A 12,453-nucleotide genomic window follows, 5' to 3' on the forward strand; every position below is an offset into this window, starting at 1 on the left:
GAAGCCGCCGAGCGCGGGCGTGGACGGGTGGTCCCTGGGTCGGGATGTGGTGCTGTACGCCGTGCCTGGGCATGGCCGCTATGAACTGCGGTGCCAGAGCCGATGGGAACTCCGCCAGGACCCTGGTGAAGTCGTTGTCGGACAGCGTGATGGAGCCGAGGTGAGGGGCTGGCAACTGGGCTGCACCCAGGGAGAATGTCTGAAAGGTCTCGGCGTGTACCAGTCTCTTCCTAGGCAGGTCGACCAGTAGGCTGTGAGCCCGCAAAAAATCCGCACCCAGAAGCGGTTGGGCTACGGCGGCCAGTGTGAAGTCCCACGTGAACTGGCTGGAGCCGAACTGTAGCTGCACCTGACGGGTGCCATAGGTCCTTACTGTGCTGCCATTCACGGCCCTCAGGGGGGGACCCGGTGCCCTGCTGCGGGTGTCGTAACTCGTCGGAGGTAAAACGCTGATCTCAGCCCCAGTATCGACCAAAAACCGGCGTCCCGACCTTCTATCCCACACATACAGGAGGCTATCCCGATGGCCAGCCGCCGTAGCCATCAGCGGCGGCTGGCCCTGGCGTTTCCCGGGAACTTGCAGGGCGGGCGACAACGGCGGGCTTCTGTGCCCCACCGCTGGTGGTAGGAGCACCAGTGTTCATTGGGCCGGGGGTTGGCGGGCTCTGCGGCCGGGCCTGGACTGGTTTGCTGCCGGGAGCGTGGCTGGGAGATCTGTGCGATGGACGCCCCGCTCACCTTTTTGGCGTTCCACAGCAAGTCTGCCCGGTCTGCCACCTTCCGGGGGTCACTGAAATCCGCACCGGATAGCAGCAGGCGTATGTCCTCGGGCAGCTGCTCCAGGAATGCCTGCTCAAACATGAGGCATGTGTGTCCGTCGGCCAGAGACAACATCTCATTCATTAAAGCCGATGGAGGTCTGTCGCCCAAGCCATCCAGGTGCAGTAAACAGGCAGCCCGCTCGCGCCGTGAGAGTCCGAAAGTCCTTATGAGCAGGGCTTTGAATTCCGTGTACTTGCCGTCTGCCGGGGGCGACTGTACGAACTCCGCGACCTGGGCCGCTGTGTCCTGGTCGAGGGAGCTCACCACGTAGTAGTAGCGGGTGTCTTCTGAGGTGATCTGGCGAACGTGGAATTGGGCTTCGGCTTGCTGGAACCATAGGTCCGGGCGCTGTGTCCAGAAACCCGGCAGTTTCAACGAAACCGCATGAACAGAGGCGGCGTCGGTCATTTCTGGTCCAAAAATCGTTTGGACCGTCGGGTTCACCAATTGTAGTGGTGTGCTACACGCAGCGCTAAAATTACGACACGGAGTCAGTAACTGCAGTCGAAGGAAAAAACTTTATTCGAAAACTTCAGCCTCATTTTTAAGCCTCCCTCAACCGGCCCCCCATGGCTCAGAGGCTCCAAAGCTCTGTGCTCGCAAACCCCCGTAGGCTATCTAATTGTGAGTCGGTTCGGATGCGCCAGGAAATGGGTCGCCACAGTACAATCATTGGTGAATATCCCCACTTCTGACCTCATGGTAGAAGGAAGGTCATTCACAAAGTAACTGATGATAGATAAAAGATGTTCAGACCAGGAGCTGCAATAAATGACCCCCAACAACAGAATCATTTCCTTTTCTGTGAAGTATTACTCTAAGATGTGGAGTATTTTCTCAGTGATTTGTGATGGTTTATTATTGGCACATGTACCAAGATATGGTGAAAACCTTGTCTTGCATCCTGTATACAGATTAAATCAGTTCATGGTTCATTGAACTGGAATAAGGTAAAACAATAACAATGCCGGATAAAGTGTAAAAGCCACTGAAGAAGTGCAGTGCTGATAGATGATAAAAAGCAGGACAATATTGAGATAGATTGGGTGGCCAAGAGTCCACTTTGTTGTACAAGAGGTCCATTTAATAGTCTGATAACAGTGAGACAGAAGCTGTTGTTAAGCCTGGTACTACGTGCTTTCAGGCTTTTGTTTCTTCTGCCCAGTGGAAGATGGGAGAAGAAAGAACATCCAGGGGTTCTGGCTATTTTAATGAGGCAGTGAGAAGTATAGACAGATAACCAATAATTTTGTCGTTCTAAGGCAGCTTGATGCCAAACTGTCAAACGTTGCCTTGGAGTTACCTCCTCAAAAAACTCAGCCAGGCTTATGAGGCATTACTGCTCCTCACAAAGATCTTGGTCAAGGGAACAGCAATCTCATCTCTTGCCTCTCTGAATAACCTGGGTTACATCCTATCAGGCCCTCAGGACTTATTAATCTTAATATTCTTCAAGGTCCCAACTCTTTAACTCAAAGTATCTTTGTGTATTAGCATGTTCCACATCGTTCTTGCTACCCTGCATGTCCTTCGTAAATATTGACACTAAGTACTGATTTAAGCACTTGTCCATATCCTCTGCTTCCAAGCATATGTTTTTTTCCTTTTCCCTTTAGTCCTATCCACTTGCTCTTAATGTATGGAGTACCTTGGGATTCTCTTTAATTCTACTTGCCACAGAGTTTATATGACCCCTCTTGGCTCTCCTAATTCCATTCTTGAGTTCTTTTCTACCTTCTTTACAATGTCAAGGGCTCTTTTTGATTTTTGCTTCCTAACCATACCTTTGCTTAATTTTCCTTAACTAAATTCACCAACTCTTGTAATTCAAGGTTCCCTTACCTTGCCATCTTTCTCTTTCCTTTCTACTCATACCTATCTTGTATTCTGTTCAGGAATGCATTCCTGAACATATCTTTTTCCTGTATGTGTGAACTATCTTGAACTTCCCACATAAAGGATGTCCTTTCAATGAATATTCATCATTATTTCTGGTCAATTGGACTAAGAACATAATATTAATTGTCTCAAAAGTGTCCATCCTTAATTGTTTATATGCTCATGTTTTAGGGTCACTGACTTCCTCTTCATGATGCAAATGTGGAAACAGCTTTTCTTGAAACCATGATGGCAACACAGCCGATCCCTCTTGATTCCTATCAGGACGAACAGTCGGTAAGATTGTTTTGCAATTATTATTGAGCTCATGAGACAATATTAACTGACTGCACACAGGAGTAATTTGGAAAGGCATCATAGAAATTGACCACACAGCAGGTGGTCTTTCATCCCATTGAGTTTCTGACAGCCAAAAGTGGAGCTCTGTATGCCACATACAGTGGTGCTAGTAAGTTTGTGAACACTGTAGAGTTTTCTCTATTTCTGCATAAATATGACCTAAAATGTGATCAGATCTTCACATAAGTCCTAAAACTAAAGAGAAACAAGTTAAATAAATAACATAAAAAGCATTATACATTAATTTATTGAGAGAAATGATCCATTATTACACGTTTTTGTTGGAAAAAGTATGTGAACCTCTAGGGTAATGCCTTCTACAAAAACTATTTGGAGTCAGGTGTTCCACTCAATGAGATGTGATTGGAGGTGTGGGTTGTCGAGGAATCTGCCCTATAAAAAAGGCAAAGTCAGGTTTCTGACAGAGCCTGCTTTTCTCAAGAAAAATCTGTTTATGTGCACCATGCCTCGATCAAAACAACTTTCAGAGGACCTTAGAAGAAGAATTGTAGACATGCACAAAGCTGGAAAAGGCTACAAAAGCTTTTCTAAAGATCTGAGTGTTAATCAGCCCACGGTAAGAGAAATTGTTTACAACTGGAGGAAACTCAGTACTCTCCCTGAGAGTGGGCATCGTCCATAGATCATAACATGAAATGCTGAAGGAGATGAAAAAGATTGCAAGGGTATCAGCAAAAGACTTGCAGAAATCTTTAGAACTTGCTAAAGTCTCTGTTTACATGTCCACTATAAGGAAAACACTGAACAAGCACCACAGAGGAAACTACTGCTCACTAAAAAAAAAACATTGCTGCACATCTCAAGTTTGCAAAAGACCATCTGGGTGTGCTGCGATGCTTTGGGACAGTGTTATGTGGATAGATGATACAAAATTTGAACTTTTTGGCAGGTATGCACATTGCTCTGCTTGGTGAAAAAAGGGCAATACACACCAACAACAAAACCTCATCCCAACAGTGAAGCATAGTGGAAGGAGTATCATGGTTTGGGGCTGCTTTTCTGCCTCAGGGCCTGGACAGCTTGCAATTGCTGAGGGAACAATGAATTCAAAATTGTATCAAGACATTTTACTGGAGAATGTCAGGATAGCAGTCCCTCACCTGAAGGTTAATAGAAGTTGGATATTGCAATAAGACAATGATCTGAAAGACAAAAGTAAATAATATTGGTACCAATCACATAGGTAGGAAAAGAGAGAAGGTCCTGAAACAGACTACAGAGAGTTAGGAAAGAAACTGAGAAGCAGGACCACAAGCATAGTAATCTCAGGATTACTGCCTGTGTCACGTGACAGTGAGTATAGGAATAGAGTGAGGTGAGGGATAAATGCATGGCTGAGGGATTGGGGCATGGGGCAGGGATTCAGATTTCTGGATTATCGGGACCTTTTCTGGGGCAGGTGTGACCCGTACAATAAGGATGGGTTGCACTTGATTCCGAGGGGGACCAATGTCCTGGTAGGGAGGTTTGCTAAGGCTATTGTGAGAGTTTAAACTAGAGTTGCTGGGGGGTGGGACCCAAACTGAAGAGTTGGAGGAAGGGGTGGATGGCTCACAAATAGAGACAGCTTATAGGCAATGTGAGAGGGATGATTGGCAGGGGATGGAGAAAGGATGCACTCAGTGATAGTTTGAGATGTGTCTATTTTAATGCAAGGAGTATCATGAACAAGGCAGATGAGCTTAGAGCGTGGATTGGTGCTTGGAGCTATGATGTTGTGGCCATTACAGAGACTTGAATGGCTCAAAGGCAGAAATGGCTAATTAGAGTGCCAGGCTTTAGATGTTTCAGAAAGGACAGAGAGGGAGGGAGGCAAAAGAGGTGGGGGCGTGGCACTGCTGATCAAAGATAGTGACACGTCTGCAGGAAAGGAGGAAGTCATGGAGGGATTGTCTACTGAGTCTGTCGGTTGAAGCTAGAAACAGAAAGGGGTCAACAACTCTAATGGGTATTTTTTTTATAGACCACCCAATCGTAACAGGGTGCAATAATAACTGGGTTGTCATGATGGGAGATTTTAATTTCCCCAAAATTCATTGGCATCTCCCTAGAGCAAGGGGTTTAGATGGGATGGAATTTGTTAGGTGTGTTCAGGGAGGTTTCCTGACAGAATATGTAGATAAGCCTACAAGAGGAGAGGCTGTACTTGATCTGGTATTGGGAAGTGAACCTGGTCAGGTGTCAGGTCTCTCAGTGGGAGAACATTTTGGTGATAGTGATCACAATTCTATCTCCTTTACCCTTGGCAAATGTTCAGGGGATATTTGTGTGGCGTTCTGCATAGGTACATTCCAATGAAAGAGGGAAAGGATGGTAGGGTACAGGAACCATGGTGTAAAAAGGCTGTTGAATATCTAGTCAAGAAGAAAAGAAGAGCTTACAAAAGGTTCAAAAAACTAGGTAATGATAGAGATCTAGAAGATTATAAGGCTAGCAGGAAGGAGCTTAAGAATGAAATTTGGAGAGCCAGAAAGGGCCATGAGAAGTCCTTGATGAGCAGGATTAAGGGAAACCCCAAGGTGTTCTGCAAGGATGTGAAGAGCAAGAGGATAAGACGTGAGAGAATAGGACCAATCAAGTGTGACAGTGGAAAAGTGTGTGTGGAACTGGAGGAGGTAGTGGAGGTACATAATGAATACTTTTCTTCAGTATTCACTACGGGAATGGGCCTTGGCAATTGTAGGGAATGCTTTTAGCAGACTGAAAAGCTTGAGCATACAGTCAACCCTTCTTATCCGCGAATTCAACCAACCGTGAGTCGCAAAAACCCGGAAGTGCTCTTCCAGCACTTGTTCGAGCATGTACAGACTTTTATTTTCGTCATTATTCCCTAAACAATGCAGTATAACAACTATTTTACATAGTATTTACATTGTATTAGGTATTATAAATAATCTAGAGATGATTTAAAGTATACGGGAGGATGTGCGTGTGTTATCGTGGATCAGGATCGAAAAAAATCGGAAGTTCTCTTACTAAGTAAGTCAGAACAGATACATCCGGTTTTACTTAGCGTCAGTTAGTCAAACGTTTGTCTTAGTATATAGTATACATTTTACCTTTCTATGCATATAAAACACTTAAGAACGTATGTTTCAGCACCAGACTCAGGAACGGAAGTTCCCAAGTTCAATCTACTGACAGATCGCTCCCGAGTGCGCTCTCCACCGTGCCTGGTTGATGTGGAGGATCAAAAACCCAAAACCCAATAATTAAACCACTGCGTTGCTTAGTAATAATTGTAGCTTTCATCTGGGCAGAGCCTTTCTCACTTTATCCTTTAAAATTGTTCCAATCATTGACCGACATAGCCTAATGCTTTTCCAATGACCGATGGCATTTCACCTCTTTCCAATCGCTTTATTATTTCCACTTTATTTTCAATCGCGATTATGATTATTTTCGTGAACAAAAACACTGCGGATTTAGATCTTTGCTGCCTGGTCCTAATGTCCACTGCACTGAGATAGGTTAAATAAGGTCTGGGGTTCCACTGGGTCCTAAGGTCCACCGCATTGAGACAGGTTGAATAAGGGACTTGAGCATCTGTGAATTTTGGTATCCCCGAGGGTTCCTGGAACCAATCTCTCGCGGATAAGGAGGGCCGACTGTATAGACATTATGAAAGAGGATGTGCTGGTGCTTTTGGAAAGCATCAAGTTGGGCAAGTCACCAAGACTGGACGAGACATACCCCAGGCTACTGTGGGAGGCGAGGAAAGAGATTGCTGAGCATCTGCCAAAGATCTTTGCATCATCAATGGGGATGGGAGAGGTTCCGGTGGATTGGATCGTTGTAGATGTTGTTCCCTTAGTCAAGAAAGGGAGTAGAGATACTCTAGGAAATTACAGACCAGTGAGTCTTACTTCAGTGCTTGGTGAGTTGATGTAGAAGATCCTGAAAGGCAGGATTTATTAACATTTGGAGAGGCATAATATGATTAGGAATAGTCAGCATGGCTTTGTCAAGGGCAGGTCATGCCTTACAAGCCTGATTGAATTTTTTGAGGATGTGACTAAACTCATTGATGAAGGAAGAGCAGTAGATGTAGTATATATGGATTTCAGCAAGGCATTTGATAAGGTACCCTATGCAAGGATTATTGAGAAAGTAAGGAGGTATGGGATCCAAGAGGACATTGCTTTGTGTATCCAGAACGGGCTTGCCCACAGAAGGGAAAGAGTGGCTGTAGACGGGTCATATTCTGCATGGACGTCAGTCACCAGTGGTGTTCCTCAGGGATCTGGTCTGGGACTCTTACTCTTCATGATTTTTATAAATGACCTAGAGAGGTTGTGGAGGGATGGGTTAGTAAGTTTGGAGTTACAAAGGTTGGAGGTGTTGTGGATAGTGTGGAGGGCTGTCAGAGGTTACAGCAGGACATTGATAGGATGCAAAACTGGGCTAAGAAGTGGTAGATGGAGTTCAATCCAGATAAGTGCGAAGTGGTTCATTTTTGTAGGTCAAATATGATGGCAGAATATAGTATTAATGGTAAGACTCTTGGCAGTGTGGAGGATCAGAGGGATCTTGGGGTGCGAGTCCATAGGACGCTCAGAGCTGCTGCATAGGTTGACTCTGTGGTTAAGAAGGCATATGGTGTATTGGCCCTCTTCAACCGTGGGATTGAGTTGAAGAGCCAAGAGGTAATGTTACAGCAATATTGGACCCTGGTAAGACCCCACTTGGAGTGCTCTGCTCAGTTCTGGTCACCTTACTATGGGATGTGGAAACTATAGAAAGGGTGCAGAGGAAATTTACAAAGATGTTGTCTGGATTGGGGAGCATGCCTTATGAAAATAGGTTGAGTGAACTTGGCCTTTTCTCATTGGAGTGATGGAGGATAAGAGGTGACCTGATAGAGGTGTATAAGATGATGAGGGGCATTGATTGTGTGGATAGTCAGAGGCTTTTTCCCAGGGCCGAAATGGCTAATACGAAAGGACATATTTTTAAGGTGCTTGGAAGTGGGTACAAAGGAGATGTCAGGGGTAAGTTTTTTTACGCAGAGAGTGGTGATTGCATGGAATGGGCTGGCAGTGACAGTGGTGGAAGCGGATACAAGAAGGGCCTTTTAAGAGACTCCTGGACAGGTATACGAGGGGAGATTGATAAGTTCGTGGTTTAAGGTAGAAGGAGTCAATTTTAGAAAACCTAGCACATTTATTTTTCAACATAGTCCCCTCCTGCATTTGCACACTTAGTCCAGCAGTCGTGGAGCATGGTCAAAGCAAATGTTGACTAGCCCTAGTCAAACTAATTTTGTAGAGGATGGGAACTGGAGTGATAGTTCTCATGATGAGGTAGTTGGTTTACAGACAAAGACAGTATGTAGTGAGACTTCTACAAGGAGATGCTGATGACAGGGCAAAAATGGAGTTGCAATGTAAAGAAGGACAAAATTGAAAAGGATGAATACAAGACTGAAGGTGTTCCATTTGAATGCACGCATTATATAGAATAAGATTGATGAACTTGTAGCACCGTTAGAAATTGGCATGTTTGATGTGGGCATCATTGACTCCTGGCTGAAAGAAGATTGTAGCTGGGAGCTTAATGTTGAAGGATACACATTGTATCGAAAGGGCAGGCAGGGAGGCAGAGGGGCTGGTGTTGCACTGTTGGTAAAAAATGAAACCGTCATTAGAAAGAGGTAACATAGGGTCAGAAGGTGGTGAATCAATTGGGTAGAACTAAGGAATTGCAAAGATAAAAAGAACCTGATGGAAGTTATATACAGATTCCCGAGCAGAGGTAAGGATGTAGTCTACAAGTTACAGCGGAAGAAATAAAATGCATGCCAGATCAGCACTGTTACAATAGCCATGGGGTATTTTAATATGCAAATAAATTGGGAAAATCAGGTTGTTGCTTGATTCCATGAGAGCGAATTTCTAGGATGCCTACGAGACGGCTTTTTAGAGCAGCTTGTGGTTGAGCCACTAGGGGACCAGCTATTCCAGACTGGGTGTTATGTGATGACCCAGATTTGATACAGAGCTTAAAGTAAAAGAATCCTTGGGGAAGTGGTCATAACATGCTCAAATTCATCCTGAAATTTGAGAAGGAGAAGCTAAGGTCAGATGTATCAGTATTACAGTGGAGTAAAAGGAATTACAGAAGCATGAGAGAGGAGTTGGCCAAAATTGATTAGAAAACAACACTGGCAGGAATGACGGCAGAGCAGCAATGGCTGAAATTTCTGGAAGCAATTCGGAGAGCACAGGATATATACATCCCAAAGAGGAAGACCATAAGATACAGGAGCAGAATTAGGGCATTTGGCCCATCGAGTCTGCTCCACTATGCAATCATGGCTGCTCCTTTTCTCCTCTCCTTAGTCTCACTCCCCAGCATTCTCCCCGTAATCTTTAATGCCATGTCCAATCAAGAACCTTTCAAGCTCTGCCTTAAATATATACCCAAAGACCTGGCCTTCACAGCTGCCTGTGGTAATAAATTCCACAAATTCACCACCCTCTGGCTAAGGAAATATCTCAACATCTCTGTTTTAAATGGATGCCCCTCTGTCCTGAGGCTGTGCCCTTTTGTCCAAGTCCCCCACCATTGGAAATATCCTTTCCACATCTACTCAGTCTAAGTCTTTCAACATTCAAAAGGTTTCAGTGAGATCCCCCCTCATCCTAAACTCCAGCAGATACAGACCCAAAACCATCAAATGTTCATCATATGGTAACTTTTTCATTCTCCTCTGAACTTTCTCCAATGCCAGCACATATTTTCTTAAATGACTGTTCACAATACTCAAGGTAAAGCCTCACCAATGCCTTATAAAGCCTCAGCATTACATCCCTTCTCTTGAAATGAATGCTAACATTGCATTTGCTTCTTCACCACTGACTACCTGCAAGTTCTGTACAAGGACTCCCAAGTGCCTTTGCATCTCAGATTTTTGGATTTTCTCCCCATTTAGAAAATAGTCTGCACATTTATTTCTACTACCAAAGTACATGACCATGCATTTTCCAACATTGTATTTCATTTGCCACTCTCTTGTCCATTTTCTGAATCTGTCTAAGTCTTTCTGCAGCGTAACTGTTTCCTCAACACTACCTTACCCTCCACCAATCTTGTACTACCTGTGAACTTGGCAACAAGGCTATCTATTCCATCATCTAAATCATGGATACACAGCATAAAAAGCAGCAGTCCCAACACCAACTCCTGCAGAACACCACTAGTCACTGGCAGCCAACCAGAAAAGGATCTTTTTACTCCCACTTGTTGTCTCCTACCAATCAGCCAATGCTTTAACCGTGCCAGTAACTTCTTTGTAATACCATGGGCTCTTAACTTAGTAAGCAGCTTTATGTGTGGCACCCTGTCAATAACCTTCTAAAAGTCCAAATATACAACATCCACTGCATCCCCTTTATCTATCCTACTTGTAATCTCCTCAAAGAATTTCAACAGGTTCATTTGTCAGGCAGGATTTTCCATGAAGGAAGCTATGCTGACTTTGTCCTGTCTTGTCCTGAGTCACCAAGTACTCCATCACCTCATCCTTAAGTATTGACTCTAATATCTCCCCAGCCACTAAGGTCAGGCTAACTGGTCTGTAATTTCCTTTCTGCTCCCTTACTCTTTTCTTAAAGAGTGGAGTGACATTTGAAATTTTCTAGTCTTCTGGCACTATTCCAGACTCCAATGTTTTTTGATAGATCATTACTAATGCCTCCACAATCTCTACCACTACCTTCTTCAGAACCCTTGGGTGTAGTTCATCTGAGCTGGGTGACTTATGTACCCTTAGGTCTTTCAGCTTTTGGAGCATCTTCTCTCTTGTAATAGAAACTGCACTCACTTCTCTTCCCTCACACCCTTCAGCATCTGGCACACTGCTAGTGTCTTCTGCAGTGAAGACTGATGCAAAATACACATTTAGTTCATCTGCCATTTCCTTGTCTGCCGTTATTATTTTTCTGGCCTAATTTTCAAGTGGTCCTATATCTACTGTTATCTCTCTTTTATTTTTTTACATACTTGAAAAAGTTCTTATTATCTAATTTGATATTGTTTGCTAGCTTGCTTTCATATTTCATCTTTTCCCTCCTAATGATTCTTTTAGTTGATCCCTGTAGGTTTTTAAATCTTCCTAATCCTAAATCACCCACTCATTTTTGCTTTGTTGTACGCCCTCTCTTTTGTTTTTACATTAACTTTGACTTCCCTAGACAGCCACGGTTGTACTATTTTGCCATTTGAATATTTGGATGTGTGCTTAGCCTACTGCTCTATTCTCTCTATACTCATGATTGTGTGGCTAGGCATAGCTCAATTATCATCCACAAATTTGCTGATGATACAACCATTGTTCAGAATGAGATGAGAGGCCGTATAGGAGCGAGATATGCCAACTAGTGTAATGGTGTTGTAGCAACAATCTTCCACACAATGTCAGTAAGATGAAAGAACTGATTGTGAACTTCAGGAAGGGTAAGACAAAGAAACATATACCAACTCTCATAGAAGGATGAGAAGTGGAGAGAGTGAGCAGTTTCAAGTTCCTGGGTGTCAAGATCTCTGAGGAACTAACCTGGTCCCAACATATTGATGCAATTATAAAGAAGGCAAGACAGCAACTACATTAGGATTTTGAAGAGATTTGGTATGTCAACAAATACACTGAAAAACATCAAAAACTTCTATAGATGTACCCTGGAGAGCATTATGACAGGCTGCATCACTGTCTGGTTTGGGGGGGGGGGGGGGGGGTTGTGGCTACTGCACAGGACTAAAAGTAGCTGCTAAATTTACTCTGCTCCATCTTGGGTACGAGCCTACAAAGTACTCAAGACATCTTCAAGGAGCAGTGTCTCAGAAAGGCAGAGTCCATTATTAAGGGCCTCCAACACCCAGGGCATGCCATTTTCTCACTGTTACCATCAGGTAGGAGGTACAGAAGCCTGAAGGCACACGCTCAGTGATTCAGGAACAGCTTCTTCCCCTCTGCCATCCGATTCCTAAATGGACGTTGAACCTGTGAATACTACCTCACTTTTTTAATGTATATTATTTCTGTTTTTTGCACCATTTTTAATCTATTTAATATACATATACTATAATTGATTTACTTATTAATTTATTATTTCTCCCCTTCTATATTATGTATTGCATTGAACTGCTGTCTCACATGCCGGTGATAATAAACCTGATTCTGATTCTTTGTTTTTGGAATACATCTATCCTGCACCTTCCTTATTTTTGTCAGAAGCTCACGCCATTGCTGCTCTGCTGACATCCCTGACAGCATCTCTTTCCAATTTACTTTGGCCAATTCCTCTCTCATACCACTGTAATTTCCCTTACTCCACTGAAATTCTGCTACATCAGACTTTACTTTCTCCCTCT

The 12,453-nt window shown here is 43.9% G+C and overlaps 1 protein-coding gene across 4 annotated transcripts in view; it reads left to right on the forward strand.

The window, feature by feature from the left end:
• pknox1.1 (pbx/knotted 1 homeobox 1.1) overlaps positions 1-12,453 on the forward strand; it is a 273,179-nt gene that overhangs the window by 43,549 nt on the left and 217,177 nt on the right. For all 4 annotated transcript variants that reach the window (XM_059969035.1, XM_059969036.1, XM_059969037.1 and 1 more), the window contains exon 2: positions 2,893-2,997. In XM_059969035.1, coding sequence (XP_059825018.1) covers positions 2,947-2,997 — 51 coding nt within the window. In that variant the 5' untranslated portion in view covers positions 2,893-2,946. The remainder of the gene's footprint in view (positions 1-2,892; positions 2,998-12,453) is intronic.

Source organism: Hypanus sabinus, chromosome 4, assembly GCF_030144855.1.
Source record: "Hypanus sabinus isolate sHypSab1 chromosome 4, sHypSab1.hap1, whole genome shotgun sequence".
NCBI classification, from domain to species: domain Eukaryota; kingdom Metazoa; phylum Chordata; class Chondrichthyes; order Myliobatiformes; family Dasyatidae; genus Hypanus; species Hypanus sabinus.